Raw genomic sequence first — 21511 nt, forward strand, 5'->3', positions numbered from 1 at the left:
GACTGCTCTGACAGAGGATCCAGGTTCAAGCCCCAGCACCCACATGGCAGCTCACAATTGTTTGTCAGCACATCTGACACCCTCACAAAGACAAACGTACGGGCAGAACAACAATGCACATAAAATAAAAATAAATTAGAGCCGGGCGCGGTGGCGCACGCCTGCAATCCCAGCAGATGGGGAGGCAGAGACAGGTGAATCTCTGTGAGTTCGAGGCCAGCCTGGTCTACAAAGCAAGTCCAGAACAGCCGGGGCTATTACAAAGAGAAACCCTGCCTCAAAAAACAAAACAAAAACCTGGCATGGTGGCTCACGCCTTTAATCCCAGCACTGGAGAGGCAGGGGCAGGCGGATTGCTGAGTTCGAGGCCAGCCTGGTCTACAAAGCGAGTCCAGGACAGCCAAGGCTACACAGAGAGACCCTGTCTCCAAAAAAACAAAAAAGCAAACCAAACCAACCAAACAAACAGAACAAAAGCAAAAAATAAAATAAAATAAAATAAATAATATATAATACACAAACACACACAAAAGAAGTAAAGAACCAGAAATTCAAGGTCACCCTCAGCTACAAAGCAAGTCTGAGACTAGCCAGGGATACAGGAGACCCTTTCTCAAACAAACAACCCCAAAAGAATTACAGAAAAAGTGCTGACTGTGGCAGAGTAATGATGGGGTCAAGGCAAGGGGTGGGCCTTACTCCCACATTTCTAGAAGCTACAAGTCCCAAAGCCGGATACCGGCTGGTGGAGCAGCTCTCTCTCAGCTCCTGGGTGGTCCTCGTCTGTAGCTGCCCCTCTCTCTCCCTTCTTTCTGCTTCTGCCTCCAAGGCCTTTGGGGTTATGCTCCCATCTAAGGCACTGGGAAATGGCGGGGCATGCCTTTAATCTCTTCACTTGGTCGGGGGAGGGGGAAAGGCAGGTGGATCTCTGAGTTCGAAGCCAGCTGAGTTCCAGTACAGCTAGGGCTACACAGAGAAACCCTGTCTCCAACTCTGCCCCTCAAAAGATTACATCAAAGAGTTCTAGGGACATAACTTCTGAGATATATTCTGGGACATAACAACTTCTGAGAGTCACAACCCAGTTCACTTACAGCCTCCCCACAAGCCTCCAAACTTCCTGTCCGCCTTGTGCCCAGCATTCCCTAGTTTCACTAACTCTAAAAAAAACTAAATTAAAAAACAAAACAAAACCAAAAAACTAAACTCTCCTCCCACTGTGCCCAGCTCAGATGAATGCAAGCTGGGAACAAGTGAAGCTAGCTAGGTGAGTGAGAAGGCACAATGGGCTGACCATGTGGCTTTATTGATAAACTTCTTACCTAGCATCCAAGAGACCCTGGGTTTGACTCTCTGCACCACATAAACAAAGACGGTAGTTTACACTTGAGATGCCAGAGTTTATTTTTTTATTTTATTCTTTTGGTTTTTCGAGACGGGGTTTCTCTGTGTAGCCTTGGCTGTCCTGGACTTCCTTTGTAGACCAAGCTGGCCTTGAACTCATAGAGATCCAACTGCCTCTGCTCCCCCAAGTGCTAGGATTAGAGGCATGTGCCACCACACCTGGCTTGAGACAGTCTTAATAATAATAATAATAATAATAATAATAATAATAATAATAATAATAAAGATAGATAGATAGATAAATAAATAAATAAATCCCAGAGACTGGGTGAAATCCCCCTCCCTGTAGACCTGGCTCACGAAGGGGCCATCAGTGTCTGGGAAGACCCAGAGTCGCTTTCTCTCCTCCAGGCTGGGCGGCTCTTTGACCATGGTGGCACCGTCTTCTTCAGCTTGTTCATGGCCCTGTGGGCGGTGCTGCTTCTGGAGTACTGGAAGCGGAAAAATGCCACATTGGCCTACCGCTGGGACTGCTCTGACTATGAAGACATTGAGGTGAGTGGGCAGGGCCGGGTGGCTTCTGGCGACGGTCACGCCCTACTGACCATGGCTCCATTTCAGGAGAGGCCTCGGCCCCAGTTCGCTGCAACGGCCCCGATGACAGCCCTGAACCCCATCACTGGGGAAGATGAGCCCTACTTTCCTGAGAAGTGCCGTGTTCGCCGCATGCTGGCTGGTTCTGTGGTGCTCCTGATGATGGTGCTGGGCTCCTGCCACCTTGCCTTTGTCCTTTGCCTATCTTCCTGAGCCACAGGGGTCATTTCAGTCTCCTCCAAAGACCCTCACTGCCTTCCAGAAAGGGCCCTGACCCCGGGGCCAAGCTATGGGTTCTCAGAAGGGGTATGTATGAATATGTACCATGAGGGGTTCCGGATGTGTGTGGCCCGGGCCACCCATTTACAAGGGAATGCCAAAATTAACTCGGGGCCCATTAATCTCTTAGGGACCACCTAGCCAAAGACTGCTTAAAAGGACCTCAGTAACCATCTGGTATCCTGACCTCCCTCCCAGTCCTGTCCCACCTCTGGAGAACCTGTGCAGCTGCTGTGGGCCCAGCGGCCTGAGGCTATGGGTGCTGAAGCCACAGCCAGGGGCTCAGGACCTCCTTGTTTCTGCAGGTGGCTGTGGTGATTATGTGCCTTGTGTCAATCATCCTATACCGGGCTGTCATGGCTATAATCGTGTCCAAGTCAGACAACACCTTCCTCTCAGCCTGGGTGAGTCTCTGCTGGCCTCCCCACCCCCACCCCCATTGTCCTGTACCTGCTCTGATCACCTGCTCCCCCATCAGGCTCCACGAATTGCCAGCCTCACAGGGTCAGTGGTGAACCTTGTCTTCATCCTCATCCTCTCCAAGGTCTATGTGATCCTGGCTCAGGTCCTGACAAGATGGGGTGAGCACTGACCACACCAGATGCAAATATGCACGCCAACATAAATCCCAATTCCCAAATGAGGCGTCTGGGTTTTCTACCAGAGAGTTGCTTAAAATGACGTGGGCAGGGCCTTAGGGAGAGGAAGGCCAAGGACACTCAGTCAAGGGGCCCCTGTTTCTCCAACCTTCCTCCCCAGGTCCCTTAAGCTTGTAAAGTCCTCAGGGTGAGACCAGACCCTCTAGAAAGGACTCAGACCTCCATCAGGTAGACTAGGGGAGGGTACTTAGCTGTGATGACCACCCCAAATGTTTACCAAGTGTCTGCACGGCTTCTCAGCCTGTCCCCAGGAGCAAGATGCTTCTCCCTCTCTCATTGTTTCTCCTCTTCCATTTCTGTTTCTGTCTTTGGCTTCCCTCAAGAGCAAATGCCAAGAGGCCTAACCACTTATTCCCCCAGGCCTTGGCTGAGGCCTATCTCAGGGTCCAAGGGTCATGAATGGAAAAGGAATAAAGTACTAAGGGAGCTCTCCAGGTAGGTGCCTGGGGAGTTCTCCCTGGGAAGGGAGCACAGGCAGCAGTGTTCAGGGAGAATATATAGGGGAGCTAGAGGTGTCCTCATAACTGTAGGGCTTTTGGTCCCCTTCCTTCTAACTGATCTATTTGTTTGTTTGTTGTTGTTGTTGTTGTTGTTGTTGTTGTTTTTTCTTTTTTGGTTTTCCGAGACAGGGTCTCTCTGTGTAGCCTTGGCCATCCTGGACTCGCTTTGCAGACCAGGCTGGCCTGGAACTCACAGCAATCTGCCTGCCTCTGCCTCCGGAGTGCTGGGATTAAAGACATGTGCCACCACCACCCAGCTTTGTTGTTTTGTTTTTCAAGACAGGGTTTCCCTGTTACACAGAGCCCTGTCTGTCCTGGACCCTCTTTGTAGACCAGGCTGGCCTTGAACTTACAGAGATCCACCTGCCTCTGCCTCCTGAGCGCTGGGATTACAGACATACACCACCATGCCAGGCTCCCAACTGATCTTTTATGATTCCACATTGGCCTTGGCAAAAAAAAAAAAAAAATTTTTTTTTGCACTATAGTTCAGCCCTCTCTCAGCCTTGACCAGGAAACTACTTTGTCCCTGGAACACCCCCCAACATCCCAACTTATTTGCACACACTCTAAAAGTCGTTTAATGTGTGTACATGTGTGCTCATGTGCATGGTTCGTGTGTGCTATGGCACCTGTGGAAGTCAGAGGACACTTTGTGAGGGTTCATTTCTCTCCTTCCTTGTGAGCTCTGGGGATGGAATTCAGGCATCAGGCTTGGCTCCTTTACTCACTGAGTCAACTTATTTGCTCTGCACACACTGTTTTAATGAGGGTGCAAATGTTAGGTTTTAGCTCTGTTTGTTTGTTTTTTGTCAGCTATTCCAGGTATTCCTAATTGTATTAGTTAACTTTATTTTATTTATTTATTTGCCACAACTGTGCCCCAAATACTAGACAAAATGACTTAAGGGAGGAATTATTTATTCCTGATCACAGTTTCAGAGGTGCCAATCCTTCATGGCAGGGAGGGTGTGGTGTCCAGGAGGCGAGGAGGACACTATAGAAAAGGGTCAGGTGAGACACAGTCCCAAGGACACCTACGTTTCCATGTAGGCCCCAATTTCCACCAACTCCCAATTATATCATCAGCATGTCATCAGTCCGTCAAGAGACTGACCCATCGATAAGGTCAGAGTCCTCATGAGCTAATAACTCTGTGGAAGCGCCATCATGGGCAGACAAAAGATATGCTAGGATGCTATCCTAGACATCTTCCAGGCTAGTCAAGTAGACAGTCAAGATTTGTCACCACCCTAACCAACACGTTTTAGGATAATTTTGAATGTAGAAATTTAGAACTGCTCTCTGTTGACCCCTCCTTTAATGAATTTCATTAAAATATCTGAACAACATGGCTTCTTCCTCACCCTGAGTGGTGGGGTGGTCTCATGGGAAGGGGCAGTGCACTGGCCACTGGCCAACATCCCTGGGGACTGAGTGGAAGCCCCATACGTACAGAGATGCACCGGACGCAGACCTCATTTGAGGATGCCTTCACCCTCAAGGTGTTCATCTTCCAGTTTGTCAACTTCTATGCCTCGCCTGTATACATCGCCTTCTTCAAGGGCAGGTAGGTGGTCACCCTCCTGACGTGTCACCTCTCCCTGGCAGCTCCCAATTGGTCTGGGGTTCTCAGCAGCAGGTGGAGATAGGTGGGCGGGGCAAAGAATGATTTCCACTGTGCTCAGAGGGGAAAGGGGGCAAGTGTGTGCTCCTCCCAGCTGGGGCTTCAGGGGTGGGAGCGGGGGGGGGGGGGGGTAGGGGGTGGGGAGAAGGGGTGGAGGGGAGGAAGGAGAGATGGGGGGAAGGGAAGCAGGGGAGCAGGGGTTGAGACAACCAGAACCTAGTCCTTCACAGCCTCACAACTTGGATCCTGTCAGGTTTGTGGGATACCCGGGCCACTACCACACCTTGTTTGGAGTCCGAAATGAGGAGGTGAGTGTGCTGAGGGTACAGCCAGCGAGGGAACAGGGGCTAGGCTCCCTCTGTACTCACTGAGGCCTTAATTTGCTACCGCTCTTCCCGCCCCACCTTCCACCATTGTCCAAGCCAGAGACAAAGCTCATAGCCGCTTCCCAGGACTCCAGGTCTCTTGACCACATTGGGCCCAGGTCCTGATTCAGAACTGATGTCTTGAGAATACACACACCATGGGGCTTTAGTTCTTTTTTCTTTTATTTTCTTTTTCTTTCTTTCTTTCTTTCTTTTTTTTTTTTGTTGTTGTTTTTTTTTGTTTTGTTTTGTTTTGTTTTTTGTTTTTTTTGTTTTTCGAGACAGAGTTTCTCTGTGTAGACCTGGCTGTCCTGGACTCATTTTGTAGACCAGACTGGCCTTGAACTCACAGCAATCCACCTGCCTCTGCCTCCCAAGTGCTGGGATTAAAGGCGTGTGCCACCACTGCCTGGCCAGGCCTTAGTTCTTTACCTTAACTCGATTCTCACTCAAGAGGCAGCTGAGCCCTTAGGATGCCCCCTGTGGGCCATGTCACTGTTAAGGTCCCTGCTGGCTATGAGGACACTGAAGCCAGGGCCTTACAGCCTCACTGTCTGGGGTTCTTCCATGGCTGCTCTCTTTCCCCATTGTGCTCTACTTGTCTTTGGGACCTGGGGATTGGGAGAACCTGGCTTCTCAGATGTGCAATGGCCTTTGCCGAGGATGGCAACAGACCTTCAAGACACCAAAGCATAAATACCAAGAAGGAGTAAGGAGTAGACCCTATGTTTGCCCAGACCCCCAAGAATTGTCTCTTCACTTCTGGCCTTGCTAGCTGAGGGCCAAGCAGGACTAATCAGGAGTGTGGGCAGCATGGCAGCCATAACTGGAGCTGTTCACTGGGCTGGACTTGGGGAACACAGGGTTCAGCAGCCCTTGCTGAACACCAAGTCTCCTCTCTCTCTCTCTCTCTCTCTCTCTCTCTCTCTCTCTCTCTCTCTCTCTCTCTCTTCTCTGTGTAGCCTTGAATGTCCTAGACTTGCTTTGTAGACCAGCCTGGCCTCGAACTCATAGAGATCCACCTGCCTCTGCCTCCCAAGTGCTTGGATTAAAGGTGTGCGCCACCACGCTTGGCTAGACCCTTCTCTTTTAAGAGGAGGAGAACAGAAATCTTCCCAGGGCCTGGGCCATTACCTCATCTTCCTGCAAGATGGCTTACCTCCTTAAGGGAAGCTGTCTACCTTTCCACCAAGGGGAAGAAATCATGTTGGGAGAGGCAGCACCAGGGAATAGTACAACTGGGCTTCTACCTCAGGAACATGACTGTGGCTGTTTGTGCCATAGTAGGTGGCTCTCAGCTCTTAGTGAGATATCCAACTGAGACCAACTTAGGTGAGAAAAAGGCGACCACTTGTTCATGTATTGAAATCACTCAGGACTCTGCGGAGTCAAAAATGGCTGGATTCTTCTATGCTGGCTGGATTCTCAAGGTTTTCCCCACTTAGTGAGGATGATGTCCCACAGTATGGTTGAGGTTCCCTTGCATGCCCGGAAACTCCCAGGGTCTGCCTTTCCACTGACTTCGGTCTTCTCTGGAGTCCATGCCTACAGTCAGCTGAGGGCTTATAGGGCACAAACTACAGCTGCCCAGTGAAGGGGTGTGGAGAGGGCAGATCGCTGTAATTCTCAAGGGACTCCAGGCAGGCACGTCCAACAGGGAGGTGGCAACAGAGATGCCACCTTTGAGGCAAAGAGAAAACTACGAGTATGTGCCTGGTCCCTTCCCCCCAGCTAACCTAGGCTTGTGCTGCTGCAGTGTCCCGCTGGAGGCTGCCTCATTGAATTGGCACAGGAGCTCCTGGTCATCATGGTGGGCAAACAGGTCATCAACAACGTGCAGGAGGTCCTTGTCCCGTGAGTCACCCCAACCATGCCCTGGAAGCTTCTAGAGACCAGGGTTTCCTTAGAGTGGTGGGAGAATAAAGGGGAGGCAGGATCTGCCAACCCCCTGGACTTGGATCTCCACAACATGCTCTTCTCCTGTCTGTCGTTGTGCCTGGGGTGTTGGGAAGCCTGTCGCCAGCCACACATGGGCCAGCACATACTCCCTACCAACATAAGAAAGAGAAGCAAGGGGCGCCCTTGGCCCCTAGATTCATGTGTACTTCAGGTTTCCTTGTTAGGGACCAGCTCTCCATCCCTGTCCCACTAGCTGGACCTGTGCCCAGTCCCTCACAGGCTGGAGTGAGTCCTCCAAAGAGTCTGCCCCAGGAATAGTATCCTACATGAGGCCACACAAACCCAGAGTGCCCACTATCATCCCTGAAAGACAGCATTGGCTCTGATGCCGCGACCATAGCAGTTCTTTTCTGGAGGTATGCTGACTTCTCCGGCATTCAGGGGGACCAGGAAGGACAGGGTGTAGCTCAGTGTCTAGCAGGTAGCGTAAGGAAGCCAAAAGACATCTGTGCCCACATGCAATCTGATACATGACGCATGTGCTTTGTCCATGAGACCTCACAACCTCTGTCAAAGCCACATACACACAGGACTGATATGTGCCTCCTAGGTGTGGTGTGGCCATGATATGGTTCCATTCTCCAAAGGCTCCAGGGAGCAGGGTTGACTTTCTTGAAGACACAGCAGGGAACCATAGAAGAGGTCCAGGGCCTTGGATGAGTCTGACCTGCAAGAACTACCTTGCCTGGCCCAACCAACAGCCCATCCAGGATGCATGTCCTCTCAGACTAACTCAGCCATCAGCTGGATGTGGGAGCATCTATGTCATTTTCCACTTTCTTATTTATTTATTTATTTACTTATTCATTTCTTTTTCTTTTTTCTTTCTTTCTTTTCTTTTCTTTTTTTTTTTTTTTGAGATAGGGTTTCTCTTTCTCTGTGTAGTCCTGGCTGTCCTGGACTTGCTTTGTATACCAGGCTGGCCTCGAACTCACAGCAATCCACCTGCCTCTGCCTCCCAAGTGCTGGGATTAAAGGCGTGCACCACCACCACCCAGCTTTTCCTTCTCCTTCTTCTAATGCACAACAAGCACACACTTTTAAAAAAATTTTATTTATTTATTATGTACACCTGCATGCCAGAAGAGGGCACCAGACCTCATAGATGGTTGTGAGCCACCATGTAGTTGCTGGGAATTGAACTCCAGACCTTTGGAAGAGCAGCAACAGATGCTTTTAACCTCTGAGCCATCTCTCCAACCCCCATTTTCTACCTTGTACCTGCAGAAAGCTGAAAGGCTGCTGGCAGAAGTTGTGCTCCAGGAGAAAGAGGCCTGGCATGGGGACCCACCCAGCACCCTGGGAGGCTGACCATGAGTTGCTGCCTTGTGAGGGGCTGTTTCATGAATACCTTGAAATGGGTAAGATCCATCTTGCAGCCATTCTGCCTCTGGCCTTTGGAGTGTGTGTGTGGGGTGGGGGTGGGAGGTGGGAGTTAGGTCTGCAAATATCCAGAGAAATGGGGTAGCAGCTGAGCCAGAGTGGGTGAGAATTTGGGGGGAGGCCTGGCAGCTGAGGCTGTCTGTTAGGGAAAGCAGGTCCGGGGCAGAGCATGTGAGGGAAGGCCCACCTGGGCCATGTCAGCCTGGAGAACTGATTTTCTCCAGCACTTTCCTCAGTGGTGAGAAACTGCCTAGTGATAGCCCATTCGCATGGCTTGAAGGGTGTGATAGTTTTGTGTTTTGTTTTTCTTTTAAGATTTTTATTTATTTATTATTTACACAGTATTCTGCCTCCATGTGTGCCTGCAGGCCAGAAGAGGGCACCAGATCTCATATAGATGGTTGTGAGCCACCATGTGGTTGCTGGGAAGTGAACTCAGGACTTTGGGAAGAACAGACCATGCTCTTAAACTCTGAGCCATCTCTCCAGCCCCAGGTGTGATAGTTTTGAGGGCAGGGCTTTGTCTAACACAAGGGAAATCTGGCATAGTCATAACTTAGTGCAGAACATTTGACTGTGCTGCCTGCCAGGCAAAGCATAACTAGTAACTGTTGCAGAATGGTTCCAGGGATAAAACAAAAACAAAAACAAAAACAGTGCAGGTTACAAGGAGCAGATTGATATTATGTATCCACACAGCCTGCACAATGGCAACTGAAAACCTCCTAGCAGTTTTACTGGAGACCCATGCTACCCCTGGAGAAAAATGATAGTTCTAAAGCCAGAAGCAGGCTTTGCTCTCCTTCCTGCCATTAGGAGTCCCTGACTTCAGGTGTACTGAGTGGCCAAGGCCATACAGAAACACCAAGACCAGAGAAGTGCACATCAGGGTTCCCGAGTCCAGGGGCCAATCAAGGAGGTGGGCAGCAGCCCTTGGACTGAGTACAATACCAGGGGCAAATGGAGTGAAATCAGCTAACTGCCCGGTGCCCTGGTGGGCAAGCTGGTCATCCCTTCCCCATCCCCGCCACGGGTCTGTCTGAGAGGTTTACCAGGCTTCACCCCACAGTGCTGCAGTTTGGATTCGTCACCATCTTCGTGGCAGCCTGCCCGCTGGCGCCGCTTTTTGCTCTGCTCAACAACTGGGTAGAGATCCGCCTGGATGCGCGCAAGTTTGTGTGTGAGTACCGGCGCCCGGTGGCCGAGCGCGCCCAGGACATCGGCATCTGGTTCCACATCCTAGCAGGCCTCACACATCTTGCAGTCATCAGCAACGTGAGCGCCCAGTCCGCCTGCTGGGTGGTGGGGTGGCGGGGTGGTTTGTTATTGTGGTGCTGACCCCGTGGTGACTCGGTGCCCGCAGGCCTTCCTGCTGGCCTTCTCCTCCGACTTCCTGCCGCGTGCTTACTACCGCTGGACACGCGCCCCTGACCTGCACGGCTTCCTCAATTTCACGCTGGCACACGCGCCGCCTGCCTTCGCTGCTGCGCACAACCGCACTTGCAGGTGGGCCCGCGCTCTCTCGCTCTCTCTCTCTTCCTCCCTCCTCCCCCCTTTGTGTGTGTGTGTGTGTGTGTGTGTGTGTGTGTGTGTGTGTGTGTGTGTGTGTGCGCGCGCGCGCGCGCGCGCGCGCTATTAACTCTTTCCTCCCCTGACCCAGGCCAGAGATCTAGGTTTTTGTTTGGTTTTTCAAAGAGCATATTTGGTCTCTCAAATATGTAGAGCAGAAAAGAGATAGAGAAGAGGAAATGGATAGGCCGATTCTAGGTGGACCATTTACCAGCTAGAGCGTAACCCAAGGGAGCTAGTCTGAGTCTTGTGTCTCCTGTAGGTACCGGGCTTTCCGGGATGATGAGGGACACTATTCCCCGACTTATTGGACTCTCCTGGCCATCCGCCTGGCCTTTGTCATCGTGTTTGAGGTATCCATGGCATCTGAAAGCTCTTCCAATGACTCCCATCCCCTTGACGGCCCCTGTACTTAATTAAGATGCTCTTGACTTGCTTTGCCTAACCTAGGCTGGTGGCATGGGAGAAGTTAGTATGACCAAAACTCCCATTCTGTTTCACAGAGACATCAAAATTCTATGCGTCTTGCTTTCCCTTGCTGGCTTCTGTCCCTGACTCATGGGCTGGCCACTGAGCGCTTTGCTTCTGTCCCTGACTCATGGGCTAGCCACTGAGCGCTTTGCTGGTTTCTTTCTGGTCTAGGCCTCTGCCCCTCCACAGTTTCCTCTCCTGTAACTCTAGCTCCACTCACATAGGCAGCCTACTCTCCCTTCCAGCCCCCTCGCCCCCCACAAAGCTAGTCTGGCCTTTTGTTTTTACCAAGGGTTGGGGGTGGGGCTTCTATCCCCAGCATGTGGTGTTCTCCATTGGCCGTTTTCTGGATCTCCTGGTTCCTGACATCCCAGAGTCTGTGGAGATGAAGGTGAAGCGGGAATACTACTTAGCTAAACAGGCACTGGCTGAGAATGAGGTGAGCACCCAAACCCAATCTGTTGGCCTCACAGCTATGTCCCTCACACTCAGGTCACAGGACTAAGCGTGGACCTTAATTTCTACCTAGTCAATCCTAGCAGCACATCTACCAAGTGGGTGAAGGGCTTTGTAGTCACTTCTGTAGTCAACGTGATGACTCACTTTCTCCAAAACAGGCTCTCCTTGGAACAACAGAAGTGAAGGATGTCCCATCTCTAAGCTCGGAGCAGTCTGGGCCTTCCAGCCTAAGGTCTTAGGACTGGTGACCTCTTCTCCTTTTCTGATGTCACACTAAGGGTTACTGGAGGCTGTCCCACTTGCCTGGAAGACTGTTGAAGATGCACCAGGTGACAGCTCACTGTGTGTCCTTGGAGACCATGGCTGTGCTCCAGGCCCCAGCTAAACTCATCTTCCACCCTTTGTTTAGAATAACCATGGCCGTTGTCTGCCACAGTCCTCTGCTCACACATTCTGCTTGGTCACTATCCTTGCTAGATGTCCATTAAGACCAACATTTGGAGCAGCAGTGCTTAGAGAGGCATCTGGTGGCCTTAGGGGACTATCCCCAACTGCCATTCCCAAGTCCCATGAGCCAATGACTGGTCTCCCTGTATTTCAAGGCAAAGGGGCTGACTGAAATGCTGGCTTCTGTGGCTCTCATTTTTGTTCACCATCGTACTTAGAGAGCATCTGTCCTTCCCTTGTCTCAGCCATGACTTTTCTGTCCCTAAACCAAAGGCTGAGTGTCCTCTGTATGTATTCCTCAATCTTAGTGATGAGGAAGTGTCTTCACTGTCTACATATGCCGCCCTGACTCCATCCCAAGGCCTAACTTCTCTGCCAATTGAGGTTAGACTCTGGGGTCCATGCCTTCCCTGGGGTCTGCTCAGTTCCTTTGCATCATTTCTTGTGGTAGTGTAGGGTCAGGTCACCCCTCCAGAGCCACCCTCTACTTAGCTTCCCTCACTTGGTCATCGCCAGCCACACCTGGCTCTCAGGCCACAGCAGGAAGCCTGCTTACCTCTTCCTTTCATACCTAATTACCCAGGGCCTGCGTTCTCTATCTTGGCCTCTTTATGATGACAGACGAAGGGCCGCTGCAGTATTCCCTTTGTCTCCTGTGTGCCTTCCAGTGTTGAGCCAGAGACTCAGCACACAGCAAGCACTGAAGGGGGAAGGCTGTGGAAGCAGCCTCATAGTGGAGGCAAAAAAGAGGGATTTCTGTGAAACCAGCTGGGCCTTTCCTTTTTTTTTTTTCCCTGTGTTTACACACTATTGCTTCTCAAACTGGGTACAATTTGGGCCTTTTCCTGGCGCTTGCCTTCTGTTTAGCTGGGTTAACTGGTGGGTAATTTGCCAGCTATTTCCTTCCTAACTTAGCTGCCCACACATGATGGGATAGGGGCCTTTCCTCCATTTCCGCCATCCAACCACAGTGGAATAAAGGGCTGAAAGTGGCTGCTTATCCATGCTTATTTCTGTAGGGTAGTTAGGACCGGTGACAAGAGGGACACACAGTTTTTGGAAGAGCTGTGAAGCATACACACTCCCTTTGAAAACCATTTTCCAAGCCATGCCCTCACACACCCACCCACCCACCCACCTGCTGCGTAACTCTGGCAACTCCGGGCCTCGGTTAAGGATGTGTGCACTCTGGCATCGGACATGGACCGAGGCTCCACACTGAAGCTGTTGCGTGGCCACTGGGCAACCTAGCCAGTTCAATGACTGCATTTGCCAGGTAAAGACTTTATTATAGGACCATGTACATGTATGCTAAGCTGTTCTTGTTATTGTAATCTTTAAACTATTACTTTGTATAGACAAATACGGGGATGTGTGCCTCAGCTTTGCAGAGCCAGTTCTTCTACTGTGGGCTCCAAGGGACTCAGTTCAGGTCAGTTTGTGCAGTGGAGTGGCTCAAATGAGAGGTGTCCCTCATAGGCTTTGGCGTTTGAATACTTCATCTCCATTTGCTGGTGCCACTTGGGGAGGTTTAGGTGCAGTAAGTTTTAACTGACCTTTGAGGGGAAAAAGCCTTGAAGCATTCCAGGTGGTGCTCCCTGCTTCATCTTTACGGTAGACCCCGCCTCCACTATTACAGACTCTAACTCTCTGGAACCACAAGCTAAAATAAACTTTCCTCTGTTAAGTTGCGCCTTGTTTTATCAGAGCAACAGGAAGTTAAGGACCACAACAGAGAAAATACTTGCTTTTACCCCGAAGAATTTCATGTAAACACACTGCTGAAACCAACACAGGGTGGCCCATACTTATATATGCCTTAACCATGTAGGACAACTAAGCCAGGAGTGAGCTACAGACTCCCAGTGACTTTCACCACATGGCAGGGTCTTATGCACAATATAGGACTGTTCTGGCTGCTGGGACATGAAGGTAGACCCATTGTGGGGAACTGCTTGTGTTTGGAAACACTGTGTAGGTATGTGCCTTGTTGCAGGCTGCATATCCTGGGATAGAGATGTTGGGTACCAGCCTTCTCGTGTTAATCCCCTGCTTCTTATTTTTATTAAGTATACAGTGTTTTGCCTGCATGTACGCCTTCAGAAGAGGGCACCAGATCTCATCATAGATGGTTGTGAGCCACCACGTGATTGCTGGGAATTGAATTCAGGACCTTGGGGAGAGCAGGCAGTGCTCTTAACCTCTGAGCCATCTCTCCAGCCCAATCCCTTGCTTCTTTAGCCCCTCTAACAGGATCTTCTACCACACAAGGACTGGAGTAGCTTTTCCTACTTAATTACCCTTGCTCTGCCTCCACCTCCTTCCTTCTCAGCTCACCATAGGCCACAATCAGGCCCCAGACCCAACCTCAGCCTGGGTGCTGGGAACCTGTCACAGGAATGTCAATAGAAATCTCACAAAACTGCAAATTTTGTAAAGATCATGCTGCTCCCCAGAGCTGTCTCAGTAACAGATGAGAATTACTAGTGAATCACAACAGGGATCAGGGAACTATGCAGAAACACTGTTACCACTCAGTCACAAGGAGGGAATATACACTTGATAATAAAATGAGTCCCATCACACTGCATCTGGTTTTGGGTTTTATTTTAGAATTTATAAAATTCCAGTGTCATCCATATTCATGAGCCTTTACACATGTTTGCATATAATCTCCAAATTCCAAAGTTAAGGCCAAGGGATGGATGTAGCTATGGAAACATAGAACATGGAAGACATTCAACAAGGAGGAAAAGACACTCCCCACCCCTGCCTAGGCCCCTCAACAGCTTGGAGGCTGCAGAGAGGTGACCTGGCCACAGTCAATTTCATAGTCCTTATTAACAATTAGAGAAAAGGAGTGAGACCCTGAACAGCTTAGGGTAGGGTAGGGCTTACATCTACAGCACTTAGCAATAAATGGAGATGTGCAAAATCCTGTGGTGATATTTAACCTTCACCTTCTGGGGAAGGAAGAGACTGGATGTTGTAGGATGACAATGAAGATGAGGGGGCCGGAAGGGCAGGAGGGCAGCAAGGTGTCCCCAATCTCATGCAGATGGGAGAAGAGACAGCTCCAGGGAAAGGCAGGGAAGCCCTCTCCCTGTCTTACCCCCAGCTGCAGCCTATGGAGGTGTTCTTTCCCATCTCAGTATCCTTCCTATAAACGGGTAATGTGGGACCGCTTCATCTACAGGAGGCTGAAGTTAGACCTGGGAAAGCAATTCTGGATCCACTTAGGAGTTATGAGTCTACAGGTAGCCAAGCCTGAGTTATTAAATGGAGAGTGAAAGACTTGGGGAAAGGTGTCGCAGTAGCAGTGACAGTTCCCAGGGAAGGCCATGAGATGGGCACAGGTTGGCTTTTCTAGGAACCCTTGTATCTGTGACAGGGCATGTACTAGTTGATCAGATGACCTGGAGATAAAAGACCTGTCCTCAGTCTCCACAACATGACAGGGACACTTCTGCTTGGGAACACTTTTCTTGGTGAGGATTGGCCCACAGCCAAGCTAGCTGGAGGCCAGTGGTCCAAAATTTGCATCTTGCACCAGAGGAAAAGTCCTTCCTCAGCAGTGCTCCCTGCACCTGGTCTTTCGTTTCCACTCTGCCTTCCCTTTGGATCCAGGCTAAATGACAACCTCTACTGGTGATACCTGGCCCTAAAGCCTGCTCCTCAGGACTGCATGAAGCATCCAGGTTACACTTGCCAGAGCTTACATGGTCAGGCTAGCTGGGAGTGAGCACCCTGCTCTGGACCACCCCAATTCATGTCAGCTGAGGGAAAGCACTAGCCTCCACCCTCCTCAACTCAATGGCAAGCCCAGAATCACTGGAAATGTCTTAACTCAAGAAGAGCCTTGGGGGTGGCACTAACCCACACATGAGAGTACTACCACACTGGCTGAGGTAGAAAGAAGGCAACTGAACACAAGGTGTCTGGGCGAGGCAGGCAAAGAGGCCAAAGGTTGTAGGAAAGTCGAGCTGTCACTTAGGGTCAGCCCCCTCCCCATCACCAAAGAGAAGCCAGTCTCTACCTTCCCTTGCCCCCAGTCTCAAGCCACCCTAGTCCACTATGACAGCCACAGGGAACCCAGGTGGCATACACACAGCTGTGCCTCTAGGATACATGTACCAGATCAGGAGACTGTGCTGCAGTAGAAGCCTCTGCTGCTTTTCAGAACCCAAGGTGGACACTGTCAGTGCTGAGGACCCAGGCTACTCTCTTCCTCTAGGACCACTCTATCACCAGGACATCTGACCTCTTGCTGTCCAAAACCATGCCTTCCTCCTATCCTGAAGCCTGTGCTAAGCCGAGTCTGACAGCTATAGGAAGCCAACTGCTTTCCACACAGAGGAAGGTCTGGGCCACAGGTGGCGGGCAGGAGGGAGGTGGGAAAGGAAGAGGGCAAACGTTTTGGCTTTTATAAAGTCAAGGAAATTTATTTCCTGAGGTCATGACACAGGAAGTCAACTCCTAGCCGCTGTGGAGCTCTGGTGTGAAGGTCAGAGTGCTGACTACATGCTGGGTGGACCAGGAAACTGGAGTCTGTGATCACGAAATGCTCGATTACCTTGCTTAGTGTTTCACACAGTGGCGTGCCTGTCCCAGAGTACAGCATCAGGAGTAGACCCTGAGCCTGCTGGGTGCTGACCAGGCCTGGAGGAGCAGCCACACAAGGCCAGCCCACCAGGCTTTGCTGCGAGACCTCGGGGAGGGGGAAGAGCATCAACAATTTACGAGGGTCCAGCTGCTGGGTCAGATTGAGACAAACCATTGTGTGGTTGGGTTTGGGCAGCAGGCTGGAAAGGTTTCTTTTTGATCATTATCGTTTAGGGCCCCAAGGAAGGGTCTTGGGGGCCACCTGAGCCCCAAAGCTGGGAAATTCTTCAGAGCTGCTCATATCAGGAGCCTGTGGGGATGAAGAACACAACTTTTGTACAGGGTGGCTCTTACTGACGGTTTCCAAAGTAACTCCAGCCCAAACCCCACTGCCCACCCACCAGCTTGGCCCATGGGGAACAGGCAGGACAGAAGTGCCATCTGACCTTCTCACTGCTACTGGAGGTCCAGGGAGCATCTCGCACCACAAAGCCTTTGGATGGTGCCTTGGACTCTTCATGTGCTGGTGGCTTCATGTAAACCTGCAGCGCCTCACTGTCCACCACGTCAGCCAGCTGCATAGCACAGGGGAGGTGGTACTGCTCAGCCTACAGCTGCCAGTGGACAGCCACCTAGAGTCACCCACCCACCTGCTTGCCCCTGCATTTGGCCTATTTTGATGGCAATATGATTTACTTGGTTGTCACCTCAGGAATATGGCTGGGCCTTGGGCCCCCAAAAACCCTGCCCACTCAGGACTCACATATTCCTCCTCTAGGTTGAGGATATGGTCGATAGCTTCCTCTACATTCTCTGGGAGTCCTGTCACAGTGACACAATTGGGGTCTGGAGCTCCACTCTGTGGGAAACGAATGTCCACCTGGAAGAAACACAGTGTGAAAGGGCATTAAAATGAGGACTCTAGACCAAAGTACCACCACTACATCTTTATTTCTAGTAAGCTATTTCCCTCTGAGATTAAGACATTTTAAAGCATGGTTTTAGAGTTCGTCATATGAGGAAGTCACCTACATTATCCAGTGGCCCTTTCTGTGACAATGTCAAGAGTGCAGTGCTGCCCTCTAACCTGCAGGGTCCTCTTCCCCTCCTGGCTTCCTGTGGTCAGAGGTGTGGGAGGAGCCGCAAGTGCCAGTGCCCAGGGAAGAGTGGCGCTCTCACCCTTGTGCTTCAGCTGCCTTTGCGGACTCACCTTGAACTCATCCATTATTTTCCGGATGGCTTTGCCTCGGGCACCAATGATTCGGGCGTGCACACGATGGTCCAGTGGGACATCCTCAGAAACCATCTGTTCAAGCTCGCCCACAATTTTCAGGATAGCATCACGGGCAGCCTCAGTGTTCTTCTCATACCCTGTGATGGTGATTTGGTCCTGGGGCTTAAGAAGGAGAACGCAGTCAAAGAGGGTGGCTCCTCTGGGCTGTCCCAGGGTAAACAGTGTGCCGACTCAGCAAGCTGGTTTGAGGAGATGACAAAGTACACCTGTGTGGATGATGGTGAAATGGCTGAATGCGCCAGACTTCACCTGAGGAGAGATTTTCACCCTCTCAGAAGAAGGTAGAAAACATATCAGGTGGCTGATGTAAAAACAGAGGTTAGAGAGTTGGAAGGATGGCCTAGCAGTTAAGAGTGGCTGTTACACTTGCAAAAGACCAGAGTTCCTAGCGCCCATGTCAAACAACTCACAACTGCCCATGACTCTGACTTCCGGAGGGCTGATGACCTGTTTTGGTGTCTGTGGATACCTGCACTCATGAGCTCACACTCACACACAGAAATACACATAACTAAAATTAAAAATGAACTCTTGGGGCTGGAGAGATGGCTCAGTGGTTAAGAAAGCTTACTGATTTCACAGGATCTGGGTTTGGTTCCCCACTCCCACACAGCGGCTCACCACTACCCATTACTCCAGATCTAATGATCTCTTCAGGCTTCCTTGGGTACTACACACACATACATGTAGTAGCCATATACTCAAAAATTAATATTTTCTTTTTTCCCCCGAGACAGGGTTTCTTTGTGTAACCTTGGCTGTCCTGGACTTGCTTTGTAGATCAGGCTGGCCTCGAACTCACAGCAATCCGCCTGCCTCTACCTCCCAGAGTGCTGGAATTAAAGGCATGCGCCACCACGCCCAGCTTTTGTTTTGTTTTGATACAGAGTTTCCCTGTGTAAATGCCCTGCTTATCCTGGAATCCAATCTACTCTGTAGGCAGGCTGGTCTCAAACACAGAGATCTGCCTGTCTCTGTCTCCAGAATGCTGGGATTAGAGATGTGTGCCACCACTCCCAGCTAAAAATAATTATCTTTTAAAACTAAAATCATAAACAAAACCACACAGAGTTAACACCCAATAAGCACTCCTCCCCAAACCTCATCAAAGATAGAAAGGAGGGGCAGGTGATATTGTACAATCAGTAAAGGCACTTGCTGCCAAATCTGACAACCTGAGTTTGATCCCCAGAATTGAGATGTTGGAAAAACAAAGCCACTAAAACCCACTGCCTCAAGTGGCTCTCTCATCTGCAAAGGTCATATTCATACCGCCCTCCCACCCCCACGGACCGGGGTGGGGGTGGGGGCGCAAGAGGCAGGGAGGAAGGAGGAGGAGAGAGGGTTGGTTTAGAAAAATAAAGGACAAGACTAGAAAGACTAGGGAGGATACGGGATCATAAAGCTGGAGGAAGAACCAGTAAGTAGGGGCTTCAAGGAAAGCAGGCACAAGGCTGGGACTACTGTGAGGTAACGGTTTCAGCCCACTAGCCTCCTGCTTCTTTAGAAGCATCCAGGACCTTCACAGCGCTCTCTGTTCACTCAGACCCATCAGCTCAGGCCTCCTGGTACCGCGTGAGTACTAGTAGACTCAAGACAGAGTTAGCAACAGACAAGTCAGGGAATATGGAAAGGCACGTGGGAACACAAGAGTGGCAATGTTTTCATCTTCAGGATAGTAGTAGGTCCAATTTAAAGGGTCAGAACACATAGACTACAAAGTAACAAATACCTGGAGGCAACATTAGAAAGCAGAAAGATCCAGCCTGGGAGGGAAGCAAGAGATCTAGAAACTAGAAGAGGGACAGTGGACTAAGAACGTCCTGTCCAGGCTAAGGGGAATGCCAGGCAGCAGATGCTAGCACCAAGGGCCATGGTCAGCACACTGCACAGAATCAGTTCTGCAAGAGGAAGTGAAACTCATACGAAAAAGATTTAAAGAGACTAGGGCTGGCAAGATGGCTCAGTAGGCAAAAAAGTCATTTGCTGCCAAACCCAGTGAGTTCAATCTTTGGAACCTACATGGTTGAAGTAAACAAACTGACTCCTCCAAGTTATTTTGACTTCTACACACATGCTATGGCATAGGTGTGCCCCTAGACACACATACATAAAACAATGTGCCTGTTTTACCCAACCTGGCTCACAGATTAGCTAAGTAGTCAAAATAGTTAGCAACTCCTTAAAAAAATTAGCAACTCTAGGGAAATTAGGAGATAAGGCATAGTGAATATATATTTTAATATATAATAGTTTTTTGCCCTCCCCCACCACACACACAAAAGGGAAGGAATCTCAGCCTATGGGATCTCACCCTAGTGTTATTACAGCAGTCACAGTCACAGAGCTGGCCCATGCCTAAAGGCCAGTGGCGTCAGTAGGAAAGCCAGAGCTCCCCTCATTAAGGCCACTTGAGAGGTAAAATCTAAGGGAAGGAAGAACCAAACACACAGATGAAGGCAGATTTTGAGGTGAGATTGGATGGGACCAAGTGAGGAGGTAGGTTACCTTCACATTTGTTTTACCTGTAGTAGAGGCTGTGCGGAGCTCATAGGGACCATGGCAAATGGAATGGGGAATGCAGAGAATTCAGACTCGGCTGGCCCTTGTCTATCTGCTCCTAGTAGCTTACTGAAGCCTGGTCACAAAGTCTTGGGCACTGGCAGACATAGCACGATGGCTCAAGAAGGAACCATTTGGAGACTCAAGCTTGCCTGTTAGCACACAGCTGGCAAGCCCTGGCCTCTAACTTGAGCTAATGTCAGATTCTCTGATTTAGCCACTTGTTTCATACTTGACAAATCACAGAAGGAGCCCAAGTATAGTTCCCAAGCCAGGCATGGTGGTGGGTGACTTTAATCTGGGCACTTGGGAGGCAGAGGTAGGTAGAGCTCTGTGACTTCAAGGCCAGTCTGTTTTACAAGCTTAGTTTCAGGACAGCCATGTCTCAAAAATATCATCATCATCATCATCATCATCATCATCATCCCCAAACAAACAATAAAACAACCCAGGTCAAGGCAAGGGCCAACACAGTGCACCTCCCCAAGCGCTGTAAGCAGGACACCCCAGGTGGGCATCTTACCTGACTCCCATCATCCTTATCAGGAAACTGGATGTTCACGTCATGTTCCAAGCGGATCTGGGTAATCACTGCCCCCTTTCTCCCGATAATTTTGGGATGGTATTTGGGGTCTACAGTGACACTCAGCTTAAAACTCCTTAAAGCCTACAATAAAGTGAGAATGAAGTAGAGAGAGGAGGGGAGAAGCTCATGAGAACAAGCATTGGTATTTAAAGATAAACCACCTGTACCCAGGCCCCATTTCCAGCATGATTTAAAACACAAGCCAGAAATACTCTAATGCTTGCTACCAGGAGGCCTTTAAGCCTGGTGGACCAGAAGAGTTAGGCACTGCTTCACTGTTGTGAGCAGCAGAGGTCTTACTCGGCCCTATCTACTGCTGTTTTTGGAACAGGCTGCTGCCAGTTCTATTCCTGCTTCCTGAACTTATGAGCCAGGGATCTGATGACCAGCCTGAATAAAATATTCTAGGTCTTTTAGGGCTGGTGTATAGATGCCAAGAAGATGACAATAAGAACACCCACAGGACGGCCGGTCCCAGGGCCTCCACAGCCTACGGCTAAGCTGCATCAAGGCAGTCACAATGTGCACAAGCTTCTGGGCAGTCCTGTCACTCAAAACAGACCTAACCAAGGAACAAACAAACAAAACACTAAAACCAGACCAAACAACCCTCCCCCACAAATAACATTCTCCTTATGAAAGGCCAGCTGGCCAGTTCCCCAGAGTGACCACCCAGTCCCCAGGCCGCCCTCATTCACAAGCAGCAGCACTGTCAGAGGCGTAGGACTGAGCTGCTGCTTGTCCCTTCTCTTGACTTGGCTCATGAGAGGAGATCTTCTGTACAGACACCAGACTCTGACAGCACAGCACC

The 21511-nt window shown here is 50.2% G+C and overlaps 2 protein-coding genes across 4 annotated transcripts in view; one reads left to right on the forward strand and one right to left on the reverse strand.

Annotated features, from left to right (window-relative positions):
- Positions 1–13381, forward strand: part of ANO7 (anoctamin 7) — a 30915-nt gene extending 17534 nt beyond the window's left edge. The window contains 14 exon segments of the mRNA XM_084780269.1: positions 1756–1899; positions 1966–2103; positions 2523–2621; positions 2696–2798; positions 4835–4946; positions 5257–5311; positions 7125–7222; positions 8555–8688; positions 9780–9985; positions 10074–10216; positions 10542–10632; positions 11070–11189; positions 11368–11417; positions 11419–13381. Of these exon segments, the coding sequence (XP_084636395.1) occupies positions 1756–1899; positions 1966–2103; positions 2523–2621; positions 2696–2798; positions 4835–4946; positions 5257–5311; positions 7125–7222; positions 8555–8688; positions 9780–9985; positions 10074–10216; positions 10542–10632; positions 11070–11189; positions 11368–11417; positions 11419–11440 (1515 nt within the window). The 3' untranslated portion in view covers positions 11441–13381.
- Positions 13382–16070: 2689 nt separating this feature from the next.
- The window catches only part of HDLBP (high density lipoprotein binding protein), a 66803-nt gene continuing 61362 nt past the window's right edge, over positions 16071–21511 (reverse strand). For all 3 annotated transcript variants that reach the window (XM_084778352.1, XM_084778354.1, XM_084778353.1), the window contains 5 exons: positions 20638–20781; positions 17469–17654; positions 17022–17138; positions 16705–16833; positions 16071–16568 (listed from right to left, as the gene is read on the reverse strand). In XM_084778352.1, the coding sequence (XP_084634478.1) occupies positions 16482–16568; positions 16705–16833; positions 17022–17138; positions 17469–17654; positions 20638–20781 (663 nt within the window). In that variant the 3' untranslated portion in view covers positions 16071–16481. The remainder of the gene's footprint in view (positions 16569–16704; positions 16834–17021; positions 17139–17468; positions 17655–20637; positions 20782–21511) is intronic.

This window comes from Acomys minous, assembly GCF_964271855.1.
Source record: "Acomys minous genome assembly, chromosome: 4".
In the NCBI taxonomy this organism is placed as follows: Eukaryota; Metazoa; Chordata; class Mammalia; order Rodentia; family Muridae; genus Acomys; species Acomys minous.